The 26,250-nt window shown below is 52.8% G+C and overlaps 1 protein-coding gene across 3 annotated transcripts in view; it reads right to left on the bottom strand.

Annotated features, from left to right (window-relative positions):
• Window positions 1–22,762, bottom strand: part of C16H7orf50 (chromosome 16 C7orf50 homolog) — a 98,695-nt gene extending 75,933 nt beyond the window's left edge. The window contains exons 1-3 of one of the 3 annotated variants that reach the window (XM_060077730.1): window positions 22,687–22,730; window positions 19,794–19,937; window positions 12,206–12,335 (exon numbers count right to left, since the gene is read on the bottom strand). In XM_060077730.1, coding sequence (XP_059933713.1) covers window positions 12,206–12,334 — 129 coding nt within the window. In that variant the 5' untranslated portion in view covers window position 12,335; window positions 19,794–19,937; window positions 22,687–22,730. Of the gene's footprint in view, window positions 1–12,205; window positions 12,336–19,793; window positions 19,938–22,686 lie in introns of those variants that run through there. The other 2 variants (XM_060077731.1, XM_060077732.1) reach the window with 2 other exon arrangements.
• Between the last annotated feature and the right edge of the window lie 3,488 nt (window positions 22,763–26,250).

Below are 26,250 nucleotides of genomic sequence, written 5' to 3'. Positions count from 1 at the left end.
ACGGGAGGGCCCCTGGAGCCACCTCATGCCTCCCAACCGGCTGCAAGCACCCAGCCCCCAGCGACGACTTCTGGCCAAGGGACCGGGACTCCTGTGTCGTCCCTGTGAAACTCTGCGCACGTGTAAGACATGTGTCTCACACTGGGCTGTGGTCAACGTTTCAGAGTGAATGATCTGGCGGAATCACGTTGAAGTCTCTGGTTTCTTGAGAAATGCTCACCTTTTGAGATAAAAAAGACTCAAAAAGATGTGTCTGAGTTTCTAAGCCGTAACTGGTTCTTTGGGGAGAGGTTTTTATTGAGGGGAGGGGTTGTGTGTTTTCCATCGCGTTTGTAGTTTGAATCTTACCGTGTGCTCTCCAGGCGTGTGTGGGGACAGAAAAGCCTGCCACCATCCTTGCGGACACGTCCGACGTAAGGGCTACCGGTGGCCAGGCTCAGCTTCCCAAAGCCACCCACATGCTGTCTGCTACTTAGTGCAAATCAGAGGAAATCGGTGAAAAACAGCAACTACTTCCAAGGTCAGAAGCCACGGGGCTTCCCTGGTGGCGCAGTGGTTGGGAGTCCACCTGCCGATGCAGGGGACACGGGTTCGTGCCCCGGTCTGGGAGGATCCCACATGCCGCGGAGCGGCTGGGCCCATGAGCCATGGCCGCTGGGCCTGCACGTCTGGAGCCTGTGCTCCACAACAGGAAAGGCCACAGCAGTGAGAGGCCCGCCTACCGCAAAAAACAAAACAAAACAAAAAACAACCTCAATAAAGCATGAAAGATTTCTCAGGAAATCTGAAAGTGGATTGCAAAATTCAAACTAAAAAGAAAATATGACAAAGGCCCAGAACCCTGTCCCAAAAAACAATAAGTACTTAGTGTACTAGATACTAAAACGTATTTTTAAGAACTAAAGTATTAAACAGTGTGGCAAGGAGCAAGTTAAATTATGGTACAACAAGATAACAGAATATTATACAACTTTTTTAAAGGATAGGCTATTCCAACAAGAATTCTAAGACAATTCAATAAGAATAGTATTTTCAACAAATGGTGTTGGGACAACCAGACACCCATATGCAAAAGAATGAAGCTGGACCCTTACTTCACGCCATACACAAAAGTTAACTCAAAATGGATCAAAGACTAAAATGTAAGAGCTAAAACTATAAAACACAGAAGAAGGTACATCTTCTCCTATAAATCTCCACGATCCTGGATTTGGCCATGGTTTCTTAGATAAGTATGATACCAAAAGCACAGGCAACAAAAGAAAAAACAGATTAATTAGACTCATCGAAATTTAAAACGGCTGTGTTTTGAAGGACAACATCAAGAAAGTAAAAAGAGGGGCCTCCCTGGTGGCGCAGTGGTTGAGAGTCCGCCTGCCGATGCAGGGGATACGGGTTCGGCCCCGGTCTGGGAGGATCCCATATGCCACGGAGCGGCTGGGCCCGTGAGCCATGGCCGCTGAGCCTGCGCGTCCGGAGCCTGTGCTCTGCAACGGGAGAGGCCACAACAGTGAGAGGCCCGCATACCGAAAAAAAAAAAAAAAAAGAAAGTAAAAAGATGGGAATTCCCTCGGTGGTCCAGTGGTTAGGACTTGGCGATTTCACTGCCTGGGGCCTGGGTTCGATCCCTGGTCGGGGAACTAAGATCCCACAAGACATGCAGCCAAAAAAAAAAAAAAAGAAACAAAAAACAACAACAAAAAAACAAAACAGAGAGAAAGTAAAAAGGCAATGGACAGAAGAAAATGTCTGCAACCCACATATCTGATAAAAGAATTGTACCTAGCAATCATAAAGAACTCTTACAACTCAATTAATGAGACAGTTTGGTTTTTTTTGTGGTACGCGGGCCTCTCACTGTTGTGGCCTCTCCCGTTGCGGAGCACAGGCTCCGGATGCGCAGGCTCAGCGGCCATGGCTCATGGGCCCAGCCGCTCCGCGGTGTGTGGGATCTTCCCAGACCAGGGCACGAACCTGCGTCCCCTGCATCGGCAGGCGGACTCTCAACCACTGAGCCACCAGGGAAGCCCCAAATGAGACACTTTTTAAAATGGAGAAATGTCTATCCAAACCCTTTGCCCCAAGAAAATATACAAATGGCCAATCAGCACATGAAAAGATGCCCAACATTATTGACCACTGAGGAAATGCAAGTCAAAACCACAAGAAGACACCACTTCACACCCAGCAGGATGGTGAGAATCAGACAGAGAACAGTGCTGGCGAGGACGTGGAGAAAGTGGAATTCTTACACGAGGCTGGTAGTGGAATGAGATGTAAAACAGGGCAGATGCTGCAGAAAAGTCTGGTGGTTAGGAGTTAAGTACAGAACGACCATATGGTCCAGCAATTTCACTCCTGGGTCTATAGCCCAGGAATTGAAAACAGGTATTTAAACAACCATGGGCACACGCATGTTCCCAGAAGCACAGTTCACAGCAGCCACGGGTGGACACGGCCTGACCAGTACCTAAACGAAATGCAGCACATTCACATAAAGGAATGTTATCCAGCCACGAAACTTCAGGAGTGAGGCCCTGATACACTCGACCGCACGCACGAACCTCGAAAACCTGCTGCTGAGTGAGGGAGCTCAGACACGGCGTGTGACACGGTCACATACCGTGTGCTCCCTGTCCAGGAACAGGCAAGCCAGGGGGACCGGACGTGGGGGAACCAGGGCTGCGCGCAGGGTCGGGAGGGAGCGCCCCGTAAGTTCAGGGTCTCCCTCCAGATGAGGACGATGCCGGGCGGCTAGACACAGAGGGACAGTCACACAACACGTTTGTGTCCTGACGTGCTGCTGTAAAGTGGTTAGCTTTGTATCGGGCTCGTCAGCTCCCATCACAATCCTGGACGTTTAATTCGGGCCCCAGACCCCCCTGAGCTCCGCCTATGTTAGTGTTGCTGTGTCCGTCTCTGTGCACCAACGATCCCCATTTCAATTCTTAAATATATGAACTGAATATCCCGGCAACCAGCACTTTAAATAACAGAACTACCCTGAAAAGGACACGTGAGTGTCTGCTTTAGAAAAAGCCTCCACAGGATCCGTTTGGATAAACAGACGGATGAGAGATTCAAAAGAAACTAAGACACTTCTGATCTTACAGATCAGCAATAAAAAGACAAAGGACCCAGTTCAAAAATGGACAACGGGTCTGAACAGATGTTTCTCCAAAGAGAGACGACAGCCAATGAGCAGCTTAAAAGATGCCCAACATCAGTCACAAGGGAAACGCCAATCAAAGCCCAGGGACACCGCCCCACGCCCATCAGAGGGACCATACCCAAAATCAACCATGGACAGCAAGGGCTTGGCAGAGAGGTGGGGAAAATATGACACAAAAATTCTACTCCTAGAAATATAAAAATGAAAATACATGTCTCACGTAGAGAACAGACTTGAGGACACAGGGTGGAAAGCGGAGGCTGGGACGAAGTGAGAGAGAAGTGCTGACATATATACACTACCAAATGTAAAATGGATGGCTAATGGGAAGCTGCTGCAGAGCACAGGGAGATCAGCTTGACGCTTTGTGACGACCTAGAGGGGTGGGATAGGGAGGGTGGGAGGGAGGCTCAAGAGGGAGGGGATATATGTATACATATGGCTGATTCACTTTGTTATACAGCAGAAACTAACACAACATTGTAAAGCAATTATACTCCAATAAAGATGTTAAAAAAGAAAGAAAGAAAATATATGTCTCACAAAAACATGTGTTCATAGCAGCATCACCCATAACATATAAAGTGAGAAAGAGTACGGGACAGACAACATGCTACCATTTGTGTAAACACATGCTCAGACATGGCTATGCACAAAAAAATGTCTGGAGGGGCCTCCCTGGTGGCGCAGTGGTTGAGAGTCCGCCTGCCGATGCAGGGGACACGGGTTCGTGCTCCGGTCCGGGAGGATCCCACATGCCGCGGAGCGGCTGGGCCCGTGAGCCATGGCCGCTGGGCCTGCGCATCCGGAGCCTGTGCTCCGCAACGGGAGAGGCCACAACAGTGAGAGGCCCGCATACCGCAAAAAAAAAAAAAAAAAAAAAGAAAAAAAAAAATGTCTGGAAAGAGACTAACACCCATAAAAGTGCAAGGAAATAGAAGAAACTGATAAAAGTCTGGCCTAGTGGGAGAATGTTTTGAATTTTGTATCATGTCCTGCATTACCTAATAAAAACATAAATATTGTTTTTAAAGCACTATAGAAAAAGAAAAGAAAAGAAAAACAGATTAGTAGAACACAATGTAGACCCTAGAAAATTTGGAGGATAGAACATGTTCTATCAAAAGGACAGAATATTCAGTAAATGATACGGGACAACTGAATCTTTCTTTAAGAAAAAAAATGTCAGATCCCTGCCTCACGTAACACAAATTTCAATTCATTTAAAAACCCACAAAAAGTGGAGAAAAATATAAGAAAACGTTTGTAACTGTGGAAGAGAGGACTTTTTAAGGGAACAAAAAAAGAACAAAAACAGACACCACAAAGCAAAACTGACAGACACTCGCCTGCACACTACTGAAAGCCCCACGGAAACATCAAATTCAGGAGACAAAAGACACATGGGGAGAAAGTCCATGTATTAGACACACAAAAAGTCCTTTTTTACAAAAGGCGATCAATTCAACAGAAAAATAGGCGAAAGATGTGATGAGGAAATTCATAGAAGACAAATGCTTAATAACTAATCGAAAAATGTCCATCTCACTAGGGATCAGGAAAATATAAATTAAAAACAGATTCTACTCTTCACCCACCAGATTGGTAAGAATAAAAGATGGATAGTACCCAGTGCACTCTATAATGCCAGGACATGAACTCTGGGGCCCTGAGGCATCATGTATCAGATTTCAAATGCTGCGTCTCCAAGAGAAGCATCACACAGGCAAACAGACCTAAATGGGCATCTCTCCAAGAAGACACACAGATGGCCCACAGGCACATAAAAAGATGCTCAACACCACTATTATTAGAGAGATGCAAATCAAAAACACAACGAGGTACCACCTCACACCGGTCAGAATGCCCATCATTAAAAAGTCTACAAACAATAAATGCTGGAGAGGGTGTGGAGAACAGGGAACCCTCCTGCACTGTTGGTGGGAATGTAAATTGGTGCAGCCACTATGGAAAACAGTATGGGGGTTCCTCAAAAAACTAAAAATAGAGTTGCCCTATGATCCAGCAATCCCGGTCCTGGGCATATATCTGGAAAAACACTAATTTGAAAAGATACATGCACCCCTATATTCATAGCAGCACTATTCACAATAGCCAAGACAAGGAAACAACCTAAATATCCATCGACAGATGAATGGATAAAGATGTAGTACATATATACAGTGGAATACTACTCAGCCATAAAAAAAGAATGAAATAATGCCATTTGCAGCAACATGAAGACCTAGAGATTATCATACTAAGCAAAGTAAATCAGACAGAGAAAAACAAATACCATATGATATCACTTCTATGTAGAATCTGAAATATGACACAAATGCACGTATCTACAAAACAGAAACAGACTCACAAATACAGAGAACAGACTTGTGGTTGCCAAGGGGGAAGGGAGGTGGGGGAGGGATAGACTGGGAGTTTGGGATTAGCAGATGCAAACTATTACATATACAATGGATAAACAACAAGGTCCTACTGTAGAGCACAGGGAACTATATTCAATATCCTGGGATAAACCAGCATGGAAAAGTATATGAAAAAGAATGTATATGTATAACTGAATCACTTTGTTCTACATCAGAAATTAATACAACATCGTAAATCAACTATACCCCAATAAAATTGAAAAATAAATATGTACAGTCTATTCTCTGTCAATTATACCTCAATAAAGCTGTTTTGGGTCTTCCCTGGTGGCGCAGTGGTTGAGAGTCCACCTGCCGATGCAGGGGATACGGGTTCGTGCCCCGGTCCGGGAGGATCCCACATGCCGCGGAGCAGCTGGGCCCATGAGCCGTGGCCGCTGGGCCTGCGCGTCCAGAGCCTGTGCTCCGCAACGGGAGAGGCCACAACACTGAGAGGCCCGTGTACCGCAAAAAATAAAAATAAAATAAAAAAAATAAAGCTGTTTTGAAAAACCACACACACAGTAAGACACAACTACACCCACAAGAGAGGCCGACAACACCAAGTGGTGGCAAACATGCGGAGCACCGAGAACCCTCCACGCGGCTGGCGGGGTGCACAGTGGTGCAGCCTCCTTAGAGGACAGCTTGGCGGTTTTGTAAGGTAAACACACACTTCCATAGAATCCCTCCCAGTCCTAGGAATCTACCCAAGAAAAATGAAAACAGAGCCCCTTGAACACAGCACACTCAAAACAGCCCCAAGCTGGCAACAACCCAAATGTCTAGACGCCGGTGATGGCGAGAGTACAGTACGATGAGTCCAAAGGAAAGGGGGACACGGGGAGCGGGGCGGGGGTGGGGGGGTAGCAGGCTGGCTCCCCCAGGCAGGGACGGGGCCTCGGGGCATCACAGAGCCTCTCTGGTCTCAGGATCCCAGTCTCAGAACCCCTCTTAGCCCCGCAAGCTCACAGTTTACAGCTCCCAGGGGCTGACCACCGAGCACTCAGTGCTCACAAAGTAGGAAACAAAAACAGTGGAACAAGGGAATGTCTGCTAAGGAAAACAAGTCGGGCTCCCAGGGAGCTGTCTGTAAAGATCAGCTACCCCTCACCCCAGCTAGTTTAACGACCAGAAGTCCACTGCCAGACCAGAAACATTTCTTGAGGCAAAATACCACTGGTATGAAGTCATTTTGCTGAGCAAATTCTCAAGGCCATGAAGTGCACAGCCTCGTCTGATGGTTTTGAAGCACTTGTGGGCTTAATGCCCATGTAATTCCTCTGATTTTTCCAGGTTGAAAAGGAAGGAGAAAAGATGCCCCATGTTGAGCTTTGCTTCCTTTCCACACGAAGGACACGGCGTGGCCCCCTAGAGCCCAGCTGCCCCCGTCACGTGTCAGCAGGGCCCACGAGGACACGACAGACGCACATGGCTGCGCTGGGCCCTCGGGAGCCCGGGGCTTGGGGGTGGCGCACACCGTGTTCCAAAGGTACAAAGTGGCACCCATCCCTCCAAAAGTACGTGTCTCTCCCCACTCCAGATGGTCACTCCAACCAGCGGAGGGCCATCTGGTCAACACGCGCGAGCTCTTCCTCCCTGGACGTCAGCGTTTACAGCCAAGGGCGAGCCGGACGCACTCCCCGCACCGTCTGGGCCAGACGGCCGGGGAGGGCGGTGACACCTCAGCCCGTGTCCTTGTACGACCAGAGTCAGGAAGCCCAAGCAAGGGCCTCTCCTCCCCACCAGCTGCCCAGGGACCATGCCCTGGCCCGGCCTCTCGGGCCAACTCCCTTGTGAAGCGGCAGCGTACCCACACCTCCGCCCCTGGCATCTCAGGGCTGCCAGAAGCCAAGGTCAAAGTGCTTCTGTGAACGGAAGCATGCTTTGCAGACATAAGAGGTTCTTCTTAGCAAGACCCAAAGCCAAGAGCTGAGCTAACCAGCCCCTGGCTCCCCCAACTCCCCCTACCACTCCCCCCCACCCCGAGCTCCCCCCACTCCCCCCCAGCTCCCCCCCACCCCCCGATCCCCCCACTCCCCCCCAGTTTCCCCCACACCCCCAGCTCCCCCCACTCCCCCCAGCTCTCCTCACCCCCCCAGATTCCCCCCACTCCCCCCACTCCCCCAGATACCCCCACACCCCACCAGCTCTCCCCACACCCCCCCACACCCCCCCACACCCCATCAGCTCTCCCCACACACCCCCAGATCCCCCCACTCTCCCCAGCTCCGCCACACCCCTCCAGCTCCCCCCACTCCCCCCAGATACCCCCACACCCCACCAGCTCTCCCCACACACCCCCACACCCCTCCAGCTCCCCCCACTCCCCCCAGATCCCCTCACCCCCCCAGATCCCCCCACTCCCCCCAGATCCCCTCACATACCCCCAGATCCCCCCACTCTCCCCAGCTCCCCCCACACCCCTCCAGCTTCCCCCACTCCCCCCAGATACCCCCACACCCCACCAGCTCTCCCCACACCCCCCCACACCCCCCCACACCCCATCAGCTCTCCCCACGCACCCCCAGATCCCCCCACTCTCCCCAGCTCCCCCCACACCCCTCCAGCTCCCCCCACTCCCCCCAGATACCCCCACACCCCACCAGCTCTCCCCACACACCCCCACACCCCTCCAGCTCCCCCCACTCCCCCCAGCTCCCCTCACCCCCCCAGATCCCCCCACTCCCCCCAGATCCCCTCACACACCCCCAGATCCCCCCACTCCCCCAGATCCCCTCACACACCCCCAGATCCCCTCACTCTCCCCAGCTCCCCCCACACCCCTCCAGCTTCCCCCACTCCCCACAGATACCCCCACACCCCACCAGCTCTCCCCACACACCCCCACACCCCTCCAGCTCCCCCCACTCCCCTCACCCCCCCAGATCCCCCCACTCCCCCCAGATCCCCTCACACACCCCCAGATCCCCCCACTCCCCCCAGCTCCCCCCACACACACCCAGATCCCCCCACTCTGCCCCCCCCACAATCTGCAGACAGCCTGAGTGTATTTACAGCAGCAGGAGGCAGCCAGCTCAGCCTAGGTGCCCGTCCAAGGCGGCAGTCACTGGCTCCAAGCGTGACAGCTGCTCTGGTGTGTCTCCCCATCCCCCAGGTCCGGCTCAGCGTCTGGGGCAGTACCTCCCCAGGGAGGGCGGGGGGGGGGGCGGGCTGAGGCCTGCAGACCCCTCACCACCACACAGCCGTGCTCGCTAGACCAGCCCGCCGGACCCTGTCAAGCCGGAGCCTCCTCTGGAAGGAGTCCAGGGACGTGAAGACAGAACCGGACCCCATCTGCCCAGCCCTAAGCCCAGCTCATGGGGAGGGTTAAGAAGCTACCAGACGGGCAGACATGGGCCAACTCCGAGACCCCTGTGCTCGAGCACCACCCTCGGAAAAAGGAAGGCTTGAACCCCCCACCTCGCGAGCCCCTCTAGCAGGACAGGGAAGAGGACAGGCGTGGGGCAGGGCCTCCCGGGAGCAGCAGCCGGCACCACAGAACCAGCGCCAGGAGGACTCGTCCCCGCCTCGGCGGCACCACAGGCCACCCCCTCCTCCACTATCCCAGCCCACGCGTCCCTCGGGTCAACGGCAGGAGCAAGAAGTGGACGGGGGGCTCAGCCGCACGGATGTCACACGCTGCGGACAAGAGCACCAGGGAAGCGGGGACTGGACGGGACAGGAGAGGGATGGGCCCCCCCCGCTGAGCGCCCCCCCCCCGTGGGGCTCCCAATGCATGAAGCATCCCCCCTCGGGGATCCTTCAGCCCTCCTGGCGCGGGCTCAGGGCCTGGGCTGTGGGAAGTGACTGCACAGGGACCCGAGGGTCCCTGGACGGGCATTTCCGGGAGGACAGCACCATGGCCCAAGAGGGGGCAGGGGCTCTTTGCGGGGGTTGGCGCAGGAGCTGGGGCGGGGACGGTGCAGTACTTTTCCACGGGCTTCCAGCGACGGGAACGCTCTCTGCAGGCCCTGGCCACCCACCCTCTGCAGACCGAAGGGTCCCTCCTTTAAAAAGGCCTAACACAGCAGCTCCCCAGCTTCCCACGAGAGCCGGGGAGCAAGCGGGTGAAGAGTATTTTGATGAGCAGAGACCAGGATGTGATCTCGAGGAAGCACGGTCTCCATTTCCTCGGGACACCAGCCCCGAGCCCAGCACTGACCGCGCAGGGACCCACCCGAGACCCCCCAGCACCCCTGGGGACCAAGGCGAAGCTGCAGAGCGCAGACCCCATGGGGACCATGTGCACAAGGTACTAACCAGCCAACCGAAACCCGAGGCAGCACGAGGGACTGGAAACACCCAAATTCTTCTTCCTGCTTTTGTTTTCCAAATTTCTTTTAATCAACATGTACTTAAATAACAAAAAAAAATCACTTTTTAAAAAATTGCCTGAATTTAAGAATCATTACCCATCTCAGGCAGAACCTTTAAGCTGTGCCATTATTTATCATAAACCCACACAGTTTTGGGGGTCCTGCCAGTGACCAGCAGCCAGCAAGCAGAGACCACTCTGAAAGCTAGAGATTTATAACAAAATTACAAGTCACCAGGACTTGTCACTTGGAGTCATTTGGAGTTCGTTTTAAAGAAATTTGGAGGAGTCTAGAAAAAGTAGGAAACTGTCCAGGAAAGGCCCAAGAAATTCACATGTACTGGAGGTTCTGCAGGGATTGGGGGCCAGACCACCGAATGGGAACTGGAATAGCTCTAAAAAACTAGTTTCCCTCTAGGGTCTAGAAACCAAAAAGGCCTGACAAAACTGGGGCTCCGGTGGCAGAGAAGGCGAGGACGACGAGAAGGGGCCCAGGGGACATGGGACTGGCTATGAGCCCGGGTGAGAGCAGGACGTGGGGGCCAGCGATGCGGCCCGGCTGGCTGACCTGGGTCCTGTAAGCGCGGGCCTTCTGCACAGGGAGAGGCACCCGGGCTCGGGTGGCGCCAGACCTGCGGTTCTCAGCCGGAGAGAAGGCAGAGAAAGGGACACCCAGGACAGGTACGGGCCTGAGTGCTGGCCTGGCTTCCTCCCCGACACCCAGAGGTGGCAGCTGGGAGATGACCCCAGACCCAGTGGAGCCGCTCTCTCGGCACAGGCCCTGCACCTGCCCACCCACCACGGAGGAAAAGTGCCGTCACGCGTCCCCCTGGCACAGAACTGCCCAGCCAGCCGGTGTCCTGGGGGTCGGACCAGCAGTCCTGCACGGAGCCCGCAGCACGGTGGCCTGGGATCCACCCCAGGGCCCAGCTGGGCCTGCAGTGGAGGAGGTGCTGGCCGACGCGCAGGCCCTCCTGCCCCAGCCCCTCCGCTATATGAAGGGGGTACATGTGCCCCGAATCTCAGCAGCGTGCACGGCCCAGGCTTGAAACAAAGGCAGAGCTGGAAACACTGGGGCGTAAGAGTGACCAAACCGGGACTTCCCTGATGGTACAGTGGTTAAGAATCCACCTGCCAGTGCAGGGGACACAGGTTCGAGCCTTGGTCCGGGAAGATCCCACATGCTGCGGAGCAACTAAGCCCGTGAGCCACAGCTACTGAGCCTGCGAGCCAGAGCTACTGAAGCCCACGTGCCTAGAGCCCGTGCTCCACAGCAGGAGAAGCCACCGCAACGAGGAGCCCGCGCACCGCAACAGAGTAGCCCCCGCTCGCCGCAACTAGAGAAAGCCCGCGCGCAGCAACCAAGACCCAACGCAGCCAAAAAAAAAAAAAAAAAAGAGTGATGAAACCCACCAGCCACACACCACCCATCCTGTCGGGGGATTTCCATCGCTTCCTTTCAGAAAGACCCGAACGAGGACCTGGTCCAGTCGCCGATTCATGGTAGACACTCACAGGCAAGTCTGACCACGGCCCCAAGTCACTCGACACGCGATGCGGGGCGGCTCCGACAACACCTCCCTCCCCGGGGACCGAGGACGCGCGCAGAGGCACCGGGCGCTTACGTGGGACGCGGGCTCGAGGCCGCATCAGGCCCGCCTCACGCACGGTTGGCACCTTCACCCACCGCTCAGGGCCCAGAAAAGCCGCCCCTCATGACATGAGTCGCCCGTCACCTTTCACTTCATGTTGAATAACTTGTCAAGATTTGTAACCCCTTATGCCGTTTCGATCAACTACACACTAGGAACTGCAGAGTCAGCTCAGTACAGAAGAAAAGTATTAACACCAGGACCTGAGTGGTAACAGCAAACAAATTTAAACGTAGACACGTTTCTGTGGTGGATCTTGAACACTTGTAGATGTGATCTCGTAAATACAGACCCCAGGCCATGGCCCACGCAGTGCCATGTGAAGGGCCCTCCCTTGTCTGACGGGCTCAAAGGCCCGGCTGTGGCCAGGCCAACTGAGGCCTCCACCGGGCCACCATGCCATCGAAACCCTGTCACACCGGGGACTCCAACAGCAACCTGCGGTCTGGTGGCTGAAGAACGGCAGTTGTGCGGTTCCAAGCTACCGTTTACTGCAAGTCTTATTTGCCCCACAACTGCCTCTAAAAGGCACTAGGCATGTCCATGGGGGCCTGTCCGCCCCCTGACGCCTGCCACGGGACCACTGAGTCCCCCTCCAGGTCCAGAAACAAGGTGAGGCCAGCGCGCCCACGTCACCTACCTCAGCCGGGGCCCCCTCAGTGCCCGGCGGGGCCGCACGTGCCAGAGGCATCTCTCTTGCTGCCGCCTTCTTCAGTTTTTTGTTCTTTTTCTCTGTCACTTGGCTATCTTTTCTCTTCTGCTTTGCCATCCTGCAACAGAGAAAGTAAACTATAAAGACACAGGAAATAAAAATTCTCAATTAACAGAGAGGGGAGGGCGTTATAAAAGATACAAAGCTATTTCAGAAAGTGTGGGAAACATACAGTCACTGTTACAAATTCAGGCTCCCTTGTTTCATCACCTGTGGACAACTTACCATTGTGGTGGATTTCCTGTCTTTTTTCTGAGTGTTTTATTTAACATAGCTGCCATCACACACGGATTATATACTCTGTTTCTAACTCAACATGAACATAAGGTTTTAAGAGTAAAAGAAGGGACTTCCCTGGCGGTCCACTGGTTGGGACTCCACACTTCCACTGCAGGGGGTATGGGTTTGATCCCTGGTGGGGGAACTAAGATCCCACATGCCACGCAGTGCAGGCCCCCTCACCAAAAAAAAGAGGAAAAGAAATAGCATTTTTATTGACAGTATCCAAACTTTCCAAAGGTGCAAACTGCGAGCATTTGTCTATTCCCCAATTAGTGACTATCTGGGATTATTTTCATTTTCTCCTATTACGGAGTAACTCATACTTCCCCATCAACTAGGGATGCTGCAGCCCTACACGGGCTGGCAGTGACCACCATGCAGTCACTAGGCCCTCGGTCACCTGTGGCTGGAGGTGGCCATGATGAGTCCGGGGTGGCCTCCTTGGACCGTGGAAGCAGTCCCAACAGGGGCCGCACTGAAGGAGCGACACAGGTCCAGGAGGCTGTGACTACATCTCCCTCCTCAAGCACAGCAGTATCTAGAACTCCACGTACAAGGACAGCAGAACGCCCGTGAGCATGAACTGCAAACCCAGCTTCCCCTGTGGGACCGGATGATGGGAGCCAAGGGAAACGGTCGTGGCACCAGAAACTAGGCAGGGGTCAGGAGAGAGGCCTCCACCTGAGGGGCGCTGGCTGCGGGGACCTCCGAGGGGCGTCGTGAGGGCTGGGGATGGGGGGAGGCCGTCCGCAGGGCCCCAGGCCCACCCTGAGGGGGACACGGGAACTGACCGGATCCTCCCCACCCCGCCCCCTTTGGATGGAGCCCAAAAGGAGCTGAAAACACAGGAAAGTTTCGGAGTCCCGGCAGCTACAGCGTGAGCACCCCGAGGTGCAGGGTAGAAGGCACTTTGGCACAGAGGCCATGGCCAGCTCGTACAAGCCACACACACACACACACACAGACACACGTGCGCGCACACGCGCGCTTCTCGCCAACGTCAATCAAGCAGGGGATGATGAATAAGTCAGCATAAACCGGGAAAAGGAATATCACTCAATAACTGAGATCAATGAGGCGGCATTACACATACAGGATGGGACAGAACGCTACGACTAGGATTACACGGGTGTGTTTGTGTAAGAAAATAACAACAGAGAAAGCTATGCACGTACTTATAGGCACATGTCTGAAGGACAGAAACCCAAGCTTTTTCCCTTTCTCTCTAGGGATGGGGTTGCAAAGGACTCTCCCACACCCGCAGCTCAGTTTCATTTGCTTTTATCAAGGTTTTATACTTGAAAAACTTCATTTTTTTAATACTAGTCCTTTAAAACTCTATCTACAAGGCCTGCTAGTATCAGCTTTTATTCTAACAAATTACAAGAATGTATTTTGTTTTATTTATCCTAAAGTCACTCCACTGGCTTCATTTACATGTATGTGTATTGTATGTATTATATAGACACAAGCATGTAACATGTATATTACATACACCCACAATATTCATGCTCATGTCTCTATAATACAGGTATTTTCACTTCGGACATGCCGTCCCGGGCTGTCTGCACGGGAATGGACACACAAACCCAATGCCTTCTTCCTCTGACACCAGAATTCATTATGGACTCCATCCACAAATGCTCGAACATGCAACCCGTTCATTCCACAGGTGTTTATGGAAAGCCAGTTCTATGCCAGGCACTGCTGTACGCGGAACACAGAGCAAACAGCAAGGGAAGGAAGAGCCCTGATCTCGAGAAGCCTCCTTCTGGTGTGAAATCCAGACCTATTTAAGTGAACGAGCCAGTGCTTTCACACAGAGATAAACGCTGCCGAGAAAGGAGAACCGGGTTGAGTGAGCAGGTGCCCCCAAGGCTGGCAGCCACGGGGTGGGGCGGGGCGGCGTCAGGGGCCTCTGAGGGGCCAGAGGCAGACAGAGGAGGCCCCGGGCCAGGTAGCGTCCAGAGGAGCAGGTCCGCGGCTGGAGGAGGGGCGGCCAGAGCAGAGCCGCCTGCCCCCGGGTCTCTCACCCAGGCACCCAGGCACCCGTCTCACTGAATGAACCACTTACTGAGACCTTAACTTCCCCCAAAGCAGAACTTTCCACGGGGACAGACGGACAAATGACAACAACATGTCGGGGTAGGGGGGAGAGCGCGTTCAAGTCACCAGCAGCCCCACCCCACAGGCCCCTGCACTTCGTCACTTGTCGGTCACCGTCTCCACCGCAGAGTGCTGGCCACGTGCAGGAGCGGCTCCAGGCTGGACCACGCGGTCCAGAGTGCCCACCCACATGCAGCTCACATTCTGATGGGGGAGACAAACATGTCAGAAAATGAGGATGATTCTAGGCAAAATAAAAAGGAATGAAGGAAAGGGCTATGGCAAACGGTGATTATGAAAAGGGTGATCATAACGGAAAGGGCCCAGAACCCAGATTTGAGTTCTAAATACCATTCTCTATAAAGAAGAGCCAGACTGCCTTAAGATTCCCGTCTGGAGCAAGGAATGTGTAAGGTGAACCAGCGTATCAAGCTGCACCACGAACCCAGCCAGACAATCACAGGGCCACGGCAGAAAGGACATGGAGCCAGGGTGAAGGGCCCCTCTGCCCGCCTTAGGGCCGTGACTGATGACGGCACACCGAAGGAATATCACTGCTGTGCAATCAGAAAACTGCCAGGCGCCAAGGTCTTTAATTAAGCCTTATCTTAAGAAAGTATCCCAAGCCAGAGGCTGCAGGCTTCAATTAGCAGTGTAAGAAGAAATCTTGAAAGAATTAGACTGTTGACACAGGGTTTTAAAAAGACAAAGGGCTCTGCCAGCCAATTACCTTGTTGGAGAAGTAAGAAAAGTTTAGCAAATATTTACACACCGGTTACCATAAAAGTTAAGTCTGCATTCATTCTGAAATTATCATTAAAAAGTTTAATCAGGGGGCTTCCCTGGTGGCCCAGTGGTTAAGAATCCGCCCGCCAATGCAGGGACACGGGTTCGAGCCCTGGTCCGGGAAGATCCCACATGCCGCGGAGCAACTAAGCCCGTGCGCCACAACTACTGAGCCTGTGCTCTAGAACCGTGAGCCACAACTACTGAGCCCATGTGCCACAACTACTGAAGCCCGCGCACCTAGAGCCCGTGCTCCGCAGCAACAGAAGCCACCGCAGTGAGAAGCCCGTGCACCACAACGAAGAGTAGCCCCCGCTCGCTGCAACTAGAGAAAGCCCGCGCGCAGCAACCCAACGCAGCCAAAAATAAATAAATAAATAAATAAAGTTTAATCACTAAGTCTATTTGCTAAAAAGGCGGGAGAGACTTTTCCATATTATAAAAAGCTCTCTTTTTTAGTCCCAAGAGACGGTGATTCATACCTTTGAGACAAGGAGTGTTTGTTGTAGGAAAGACATTTCCTTACACTTATGGTCAGCTGGTCTTCAACAAGGGGGCCACAACAATTCAATGGGGAAGAACAGTCTTTTTAACAGGTGGTGCTGGGACAATTGGATATCCACATGCAGAAGAATGAAACTGGACCGCCCACCTCACACTATATAGAAGAATTATTCAAAATGGAGCAAAAACCTAAATGTAGAGCTAAAGCTATAAAACTCTTAGAAAACATAGGAGTAAATCTTTATGACCTTGGATTAGGCAACAGTTTCTTCATTACGACACCAAAAACATAAGGAGAAGAAAAAAGGATAAATTGGATTTATGCAAGTTGAAAATTTTGTGCTATAAATGATGCCAGCAAGAAAGTAAAAAGACAACCAACAGGACTGGAGAAAATGTTTGCAAGTCATATCTGACAAGAGACTTTTATCTAGAATGTATGAGGAACTCATAACTCAACAAAAAAGGCCAACAACTCACTTTAAAAATGGACAGGGACTTCCCTGGTGGTCCAGTGGTAAAGAATCCGCCTTACAATGAAGGAGATGCGGGTTCAAGCCCTGGTCAGGGAACTAAGATCCCACATGCTGCGGAGCAACTAAGCCCACGCACCACAACTACTGAGCTCCCGTGACCCAACTGGAGAGCCTGTGTGCCGCAAATTACAGAGCCCAGGCGCTCTGGAACCCGCGTGCCACAGCTACAGAGCCCACGCGCCCTAGAGCCTGCACGCCACAAATAGAGAGAGAAAACCCGCGTGCCACAACTAGAGAGAAGCCCGAGCACAACTAGAAGGAAGCCCATGCACTGCAATGAACAGCCCACACGCTGCAACAAAAGATCCCGCATGCCTCAACGAAGATCCCATGTGCCGCGACTAAAGACCCGACACAGCCAAAAATAAATAAATAAAAATAAATAAATCTTTAAAAATAAATTAAAAACTTTAAAAAAATGGACAAAGGACTTGATCAGACAATTCCCCAAAGAAGAGATACAAATGGCCAGGAAGCCATGAAGGAGCTCAACATTGGTCCTCATTAGGGAAACGCAAGTCAAATGACACACTTCACACACACGAGGATGGTTAAAATCAGACAGATAATAGGAAACGTTGGTGAAAATGCGGAGAAATTGGAGCACTCATCACTGCTGGCAGGACAGAATATGGTGCAGCCACTTTGTAGAACAGTCTGGCAGCTCCTCAAAGTCAAACAGCTGGGACTTCCCTGGTGGCACAGCGGATAACATTCCACGCTCCCAGTGCAGGGGGCCCGGCTTCAATCCCTGGTCAGAGAACTAGATCCCACGTGCATGACGCAACTAAGAGTTTGCATGCCACAACTCAGGAGCTCACCTGCCACAACTAAGACCTGGCACAACCAAATAAATAAATAAATATTTTTTAAAAAAAGAAGTCAGGGCTTCCCTGGTGGCGCAGTGGTTGAGAGTCCGCCTGCCGATGCAGGGGACGCGGGTTCGTGCCCTGGTCTGGGAGGATCCCACATGCCGCGGAGCAGCTGGGCCCGTGAGCCATGGCCACTGAGCCTGTGCGTCCGGAGCCTGTGGTCCGCAACGGGAGAGGCCACAATGGTGAGAGGCCCGCGTACCGCAAAAAAAAAAAAAAAAAAAAGTCAAACAGTTATGTGACACAGTACTACCTACAGATGTACATAATCAGTGAAATGAACAGATCCACATAAACTCTGAACTTGGTTGTTCCCAGCAGTGTAAGTCATAATATCCATAAGGGGGAAACAACCTAAATGTCCATCAACTGATGAACAACTGAATTGTATCCACACAACAGATTATTCAGCCAAAAAGGAAGCAAGCACTGACACATACTACAACATGGATGAACCGTGAAAACATGGTAAGAGAGAGAAGCCAGTCACAAAATATTTCAGACTGTATAATTCCATTTATATGAAATGTTCAGAATAAGCAAATTACAGAGACAGAAGCAGATTAGTGTTTGCTTAGGGCTGGGCAAGGGGAGGAGTGGCAGTGACTGATTGGTACCAGGTTTCTTCTCGGAAAAGAAACATGTTCTAAAATTAGCTTGTGGTAATGGTTGCACACCCTGTGAATATACTTTTAAAAAACTCCTCTAGGGCTTCCCTGGTGGCACAGTGGTTGAGGGTCCGCCTGCCGATGCAGGGGACGCGGGTTCATGTCCCGGTCCGGGAGGATCCCACATGCCGCAGAGCGGCTGGGACCGTGAGCCATGGCCGCTGAGCCTGCGCGTCCGGAGCCTGTGCTCCACAACAGGAGAGGCCACAACGGTGAGAGGCCCGCGTACCACAAAAAAACAGAAAAACAAAAAAAACCCCTCTAATCCCAAATTATTTGCTGTAAATTAAAATACATAATGCCCCAGTAATGTTTGTAAAAATAAACAGGGAAAAATACGGTTTCCTACCACCCCCATTTCAGCAAGTGCACCTGTGCCATCAAAGGCGTTCCTTGCGTCCCCCGGCCTGGTGGGACCTCCCCGCCCTTGCTCTGTCCACCCGCCGTCATGGGTGGCCTGGCGTTGCTGTGTCACAGCATCGGGACCTTTATTGTGTTTTCTTTCCTTACAGGCCTTTCTGCAAAAATCCCAGTGACTCAGGTTAATTTCTATGAGCAAAACCAACTTAAGATTTCCCTGTACTTGGTGGTCAGGAGGACTTGCAGGGGCAGGAATTAGAGCTAATCGTCATCGTAACCATCACTGAAACTGGCCTTGATTGAGAGCTTCCCGTGTGCCAGGCCCTGTTCCAGGTGCTTTCCATGTGTTAACTCGTTTACTTCTTGTGACCGACGAGGCGGGCACACAGATGAGGACACTGAGGCACACCTCTCAAGGGAAATCAACAGATTGGGCCTCAAATTGGTAAATCAAAAAAAGTCACCCGATTTGCCTATTATTCAGAAATATGGAAGTAATTCCGGTAGAAACAGTGGAAAGATGAAACTGTGCTTGCCTCTGAGGAGCAGCCTGCCTGCTGGTTTGTGTTAAGTTCCAGGACCAATGAGTTTCTTAGCCATATGCACACATCACTTAGTTAATTTGATAGATCAAATGTCTTTTACAAAGATTTTTAAAAATTACATTATTCAGAGTTAGCCAGAGGATGATGAAAAGGACATGATCATGGAGAATAAATCGGTACAGCCGTTCTCAAGGTAATTTGATAACATTTAATCAAGTGCTTTGGCCCAGTGGTTCTATGTCAAGGAACCTACCCTAATGAAATAATCACAGACAGAGATTTATGTAAGGATGATAATGACATGATATAAAGGATGATACTACCTCTAATATTAAAAAGTGGAAAACCCTGTAACTGTCCAGCAGCAGACGGAGGAATGGATGACTCCTTCGTGCCAGGGGACTGGCCCACTCACCCACAAACAACTGTGATCTCAACTGTTCCATCCCTCAAGTGGGTGCTCACGACACGACGTAAAGCGGAAGGATGGACTATAAACCTGTGTATGTGCAACACGACCCTCGTCTTTAAGAACAATTATATGCAGATATGCACAAAGGAGAAAACTAGAAGGTAATACATTAAAACATCAACATTTTAGGGTGTAGAATTATAAGAGTGTTCTTCTTTTCCTTTATACTTTCCAGCAATTTCTACAATAAAAGAAAAGACATTTTGGGGAATTCCTTGGTGGTACAGTGGTTAGGACTCCGCGCTCTTACTGCCAAGAGCACAGGTTCGATCCCTGGTCAGGGAACTAAGATCCCGCAAGCCATGTGGCACAGCCAAAAAAAAAAGAAAAGACATGTTAAGATATCAGCTCAGAAGTGTTCAGTGAAGTAAGCAAATAACCTCACCAGCAGAAAGCTGATAACCCAGGTCAGACCAACAGGAGGAAGACAACAAAGCGCTGGGCTGGTCTGTAGTCACTGATTAGGACAAGTCAGCACCAACAGGCTGAGGCTACCCGGGCTCTGCGCTGAAAAGAAACTCCACGGGACCTTAAAAAAATAAATCAGCCTCAGGGAAAAAATCTTTTTTAAAATCTGAAAGTATCACTCGTAGCCCCTAACATCCCCTCTCACCCAGTGCATCTAAGTCACCTCTGATGTGAGTCAGAAGGTCCAGGGAAGGCCCCCTGAAGGAATCCACAGGAATCAGTGCCTGGAGCCCCAGCTCGGGCGCCCAGGACACGGCCATGCTCCTGTCCACCCTGACCCAGAACTATTCCAAGTCCCCACTCGGATGAACGGCCTCCAGCTTCTGCTCTTCTGCTACCTGACCCCACACCCTCCCTCCTGTGGCCTAAACCCCATAACACCAAGCATCCCACCCACTGAACCCACCTCCCATCTTGCCAGCTGGCCCCCATCGGTGCCCTGGGGCTCAGCGATCCTCCAGCCTCAACAGGACCCTCCCACCTGTGGCCTAAACCCCGTAACACCAAGCATCCCACCCACGGAGCCCACCTCCCATCTTGCCAGCTGGCCCCCCTCGGTGCCCTGGGGCTCAGCGATCCTCCAGCCTCACCAGGACCACTGACCCTACACATTTCAATCCCCCTCACCTCTCATGTTCCCGTTCCCACAACTTCATTTCCACGGCCCATCATTACAATCGCGCCTTTACAAACACTCTCTGCCCCTCTCCTGGCAAAGCCCCCACTCTAGCTCTGGTTCCTGCCTGGCCGGGAAGTCCCCAGGGCCACGCGGTTGGTCTCACTGTACATGGCACAGCCCCAGCCTCCAGGGGCGCCCAGCAAGCCCCACGGCCCGACTCCGGCCACTCGCCCAGACGACCAGCTCTTCCTCTGGCCTCTCAAGCTCTCAGACCTCCAACACATCCTCCCCTCCTCCGTTCATTCCTGATCACTGAGCTTCCAGAAGCTCCCCTCAGACCCTCCCACCCTTCCCTCGTGCTACAGTGCAGAACCATGCCTGCTCCGAGCAGGGCCGAGCCTCTGCCGCGCTCTGATCCCAGGGGCATGGATGGCTCTAAGCAATTCCCCTCCCCCATCAGCTGTCCTTCTACAGAGTCAACTACAAGGTCCCACATCTAAAAACCCTGATTCCACGTGCTCTCCACCCCGTTTCTGGTGCTTTCTGCACGAAAAGCCTCAGGAGCTGTCCACTGGCATGGTCCCTACCTCCTTTCCAGCCACTCTCCCACCAGGCTGCCACCTGACTTGGCCAGATGGTTCTTACTGAGACCACCAACGACCACCAAGGACACCCGTCTGCTAACGACAGACTCTCTGATCACAGCCTGGCCGGGGCCCCTCTGAGCCCTCCCTTCATCAGGCCTCAACCTGGGCCTGTACAGACTTGAAAAGTTTCTAGCAGCTCAAGGCCACATCTTTACAGTGACTCTAGCCCCCCTAAAAAGCTCCTGCCTGAGAAAACTCAAGGCTACCAAGAGGATCCAGCCAACACCGGATGACAGAGCCCCGTCCCCAGCCCCACCCCTGTGGGAGGGCAGGAGCCTAACTTCCCGAAGCACCGCCCCTCCAGGTCAGCAAGCCCTGAAGGGTTTCACACCACGGACCCCCTTCTGCTCACTGTAATTATCCAGTTCCCAACTCACTCTACAGGGTGCCGCCCCCGCCCCCCGCCACTCCCTCACCCTCCCTTTAAAACGCCCTCTCCCCTGCACAAGTCCAAGGCCCCTGCTGCAGTAGTTACCCCTGATTAAAATGTGACCTCACCACTTACACCACCTCCAGTCCGGCTCTGCTCATCTTTGTTCATCACTGACTGGACATAACTGACCTCACAGCAGCATCTGCCACAACCGGTCCCTCCTCTTGACTGCCCTTTCCTCTCCGTTTCCCAGACACACCACGCTCTCCCGCTTTCCTCCCACCTCTTCACCTCCCCGCCCCCTGGACACAGAAGGGCCCTGAGATCAGCACTCCCCCGAGATCTCACCTAGTCGTGTGGCTTTAAACACCAACCACAGGCTGATGACGTCCCCATTTCTCCCTGAACTGCACAACTACACTGTCAACTCATGTGTATCACCTACACACACATCGTCTCAAACTAAAACGTGTCAAATTCACACTCCCCATCATCCTCCACAAACCTGATCTTCCTGCAGGGTCCGTCCCCTCAATAAAAGGCCAGCTGGTGAAATGCGTATTTCAGCTCAAGTTAAAAACCGTAGTGTCACCCACAACTCCTCTTTCTCAAACACCCATCCATCCCACAGTAAACCCCGGTGGCCCCACCCCCAAAGCACATCCAGACGTGGACCTTCACTGCCCCTACCGCGAGCATCCTGGTCCAACCATGTCTCCCACCTGGATCATTCGAAAGTCTCCGACTGGTCTCTGGCCTCCGCCCCGCCCCTAGCCCCTCCAGGCCATTTCCGACTCAGCATTCTGAAGGGCTTGTGAAATACCTAAGCCGGGTTAGGTCCCACCAATTCTGGGACCCTCCCCCAGGGTTCTCCTCCCTTCCCCAGGCCGGAGCCCCGCCCCGCTTCACTTCTCTCCGCCATGCTCAGCAACGTCTCCTTTCCTCATCAGCACCGCTCCCCCCAACCCCAGGCGAGCTCACTGGCACGGGGCTGCTTCTACCGGTCGCGCGGACACGCGGGAGGCACCCATGGGGCTGTGAGGAGGTCCGCGGGGCCCTGCGTCCTCCTCAGGCCGCCGACGGGAGGACAGCCAAACCCCCCGCGCGCCCCCGGTTGTCCAGCAGGCCTCGTACCCAAGCGGGGCGCCCCCGGCCCGCCGCCCTCGCCTACCTGCGCGTGGCTGCCGACGCCGGCTTCCGGCAGACGGGGCGCCCAGGTAACGCGGTACCGCCCACCGGAGCGGCACCGCCTATTGGCCGGGGCCCGCCTCCGTCTCCCCGCCGGCCAATGGCGAGCGGCAGCCACGAGGGGGTGAGGCGGGACCGGGCGCGGGCCTGTGGCGTCATCGCTGGGCGCCGCTGGGAGCTGGGAGCCGCCGGTTGCCAGGCAACCCTCCGGTCGGGGGCTAAACGGCTTTTTCCCCAGGGTTCCCGGGACTCAAAGCCGACGACGCCTGTCCGTCCACGGGGATTGGTCTCAAACAGGATGTAGATTATAACTGCTGTCACTTAAAAAGTGGGCGCAAGGTTGCGAGGTCGCCAGCGTTACACCTGCGCGCAAGGTTGCCAATGCAGCGGTGTGTCTGCAGACACCTGTAAACCCAGGTTAGGTCACCTGGGGAGGGGATGAAGGCAGACGCAGGCCCAACCGCGGAGGGTGTCTGAGGTCGGAGGCTACGCCACGCCGGTGAAACTAACCACGAGTTAAATCGTTGTTCGGTTCTTAGAAATATTTTATAGTCTCGACACCGAAAACGGGAGGGAAGGGAGAGCCGGTGCGGCGGACTTTTAATCTGGGGACAGCTGGACGGGGTTGTGCCATCAAGGGGAGGTTCTGGGGGTGGGAGATACGACAGCAAACCAGGATTCTCTAGTTCCACTCTCTACGGACAACTAACTTGTTTCTAATCGAGTAACAGACACCCTGCTTTTCTCTCGTGCACATACGTGAGAGTCTCTGAAAGGCATATATGGAGACTGGGCCACAGGTATAAGCATGTCCAACTTTACCGACTCCAGGAAAAACCATTCCGTTTTCAAACTGCTCCAACTGCCTTCATGACCACTGAAATAGAAAGTTCTCATCCATACATAAGCTTAACTAATATAGAATATAAAAATATAAATATGTTTACCTTGTATTGTTTACTTTTGCTTTTATTTTTAGCTCTGGTAATGTAGGGATGTAACCAAGCAGAACTCTATGGAGCCTTCCTGGAAGGGAACAGACCCCACTCACCCAATGTCCTCCGCCTGCCTCTTGTCTGTAGAAAAGCTTTAGTCAATAAGTTTAATCTGAGAAGTGAGAAAATGCAGAAAGGAAAACAGTCAAGCAAGACAAAATAATAATAGTTCAGCCATTAAAGTCAAGGACCTTTGGTTCCTCCTCAAGGGCTATGGATAATATTCTGAGCCATGTCCTTTGAGCTGTTTTGCCGATATTGAAACCCCACCAGGTAGAGGAAGGTAACTGCATGCTGCCCACGAGCACGTAGAGCCCAGACCGGTTGGAACCAGGAGGCTGATGCTGTTGACTACCGATGACCTCACCACCAACCAATCAGAAGAATGTCCACGAGCTGGTCATGCACCCCACAACCCTCTCCCTCACCCTGTTTTTAAAGACTTTCCCTGATTTGTAGTGAGGTGGATGGACCTAGAGTCTGTCATACAGAGTGAAGTAAGTCAGAAGGAGAAAAACAAATACCGTATGCTGACACATATGTATGGAATCTAAGAAAAAAAAAAAGTCATGAAGAACCTAGGGGCAGGACGGGAATAAAGACACAGACCTACTAGAGAATGGACTTGAGGATATGGGGAGGGGGAAGGGTAAGCTGGGACAAAGTGAGAGAGTGACATGGACATATATACACTACCAAATGTAAAATAGATGGCTAGTGGGAAGCAGCCGCACAGCACAGGGAGATCAGTTCGGTGCTTTGTGACCACCTAGAGGGGTGGGATAGGGAGGGTGGGAGGGAGGGAGACGCAAGAGGGAAGAGATATGGGAACATATGTATATGTATAACTGATTCACTTTGTTATAAAGCAGAAACTAACACACCATTGTAAAGCAATTATACGCCAATAAAGATGTTTTAAAAAGGGGCTTCTCTGGTGGCGCAGTGGTTGAGAGTCCGCCTGCCGATGCAGGGGACACGGGTTCGTGCCCCGGTCCGGGAAGATCCCACATGCCGCGCAGCGGCTGGGCCCGTGAGCCGTGGCCGCTGAGCCTGCGCGTCCGGAGCCTGTGCTCCGCAACGGGAGAGGCCACAACAGTGAGAGGCCCGCGTACCGCAAAACAACAACAACAACAACAACAACAACAACAAAAACCCTTTCCCTGAAAGACTTTGGAGAATTCAGGCTACCATGTGGCCTTTGCTCCGCAGACCGGAGCTCTGACGGGAAGCTTCTGTCGGCTATTATGCAAGCACTCCCCCCATCAACCTGCATTTAGAGACGGGTGACCCGAGGGAGTCTGTGCAGCCACAGGACCTACCGTGAGACAGGCTCGGGCCAGGACCCCACTTACCTCCTGGACCCTGTCAGGTCACTGGGACCAGTGTCAACTCCAACCGTGTCCACCGGCCAGCAGCTCCGAGCCGCGCCCTGCTCCACCCGGCGGCGCCTCAGGGCATCGGTGCCCGTGGGGAGGGGCGAGAGCACACAGACACCCGCCAGCGGGTGAACGGAGGGACGAAACGTGCCCCATCCACCCGACGGGCTGTTACTCGGCCACGGAAGGCATGGCCTTCTGCTACGCGTCACCCCGAGGATGAACCAGGAACGGGTGACACCGTCAAAAAAGCCAGTCCTGAGGACCAGACAGAGTATGATCCTCTTCCCAGGAGGCGTCCGGAACAGGAGAATCCACAGAGACGGGAAGGAGACGGGAGGTGGCCGCCGGGGGCAGGGGGGACAGGGAGAACGGAGCTAAGGCTAACGGGTACAAGGTCTCCTTTGGAGGTTGAGAATGTTCTGGAACCAGATGGTGGTGGGGGCACTGCAACATTGTGAATGTGCTAAATGGCGCTAAATTACCCACTTTAAGATGTTTAGAGTGGTGAGTTTTATGTGCTTACAATAAACAGTGTTTGTTCCTCCTTTAATGTGGTTTTGTTGTTCACGTGAGAGACCTGTGTTCACCTGTTTCTGCTCGACTCCAGTTCTAGGCGCCTCCGGGCCTCTGCGCCTTTGTTGATTTTGTTGAATACGGAAGAAGCTCACCGGAGGGTATCGTTCCCTCCCCCGCCTCCGACTCAGGTACCCAGTTTCATTCGCTTCTTCTTTATCCTGTGTTTCTCCTGGCAAAAGCAAGCAGGTATTCGGGTATTTATCCCCTCTGTCTTGCCCAAACAAGTAGCATGCTCCGCACTCCTTTACAGCAACAGTACATCCTGGAAACCCTGGTCGGTTTACCGACAGCCTCTCCGTCCTTTCCTACAGCCCCACAGTGCCCCATCCACGTGAGGGCAAACGCGGAGATCGTCTCCAATTCTGCAGCTGTACACCAGGCGGCAGTGCACGTGCCTCTGAAGGTTGCTGGTGGTAAACCAGGTTGGGTTCCTAGAAGTGGGACCGCTACGTAGACGTTCATTTTGCCAGATTTTGTCCGATTTTCCTCTGTAACGGTTGTGCTATCTGGCATCCCCACCAGCAGGGTGTGGAAGTGCCTGCCGCCTCCCAGCCCGGCCAGCAGAGCCGCTCAGGTTTGCACGTTTGCTAATCT

The sequence above is a fragment of the Mesoplodon densirostris genome, chromosome 16, assembly GCF_025265405.1.
Source record: "Mesoplodon densirostris isolate mMesDen1 chromosome 16, mMesDen1 primary haplotype, whole genome shotgun sequence".
NCBI classification, from domain to species: Eukaryota; Metazoa; Chordata; class Mammalia; order Artiodactyla; family Ziphiidae; genus Mesoplodon; species Mesoplodon densirostris.
The sequence above is the reverse complement of the archived record's forward strand: the minus strand, read 5'-3'. Positions and strand labels throughout refer to the sequence as shown.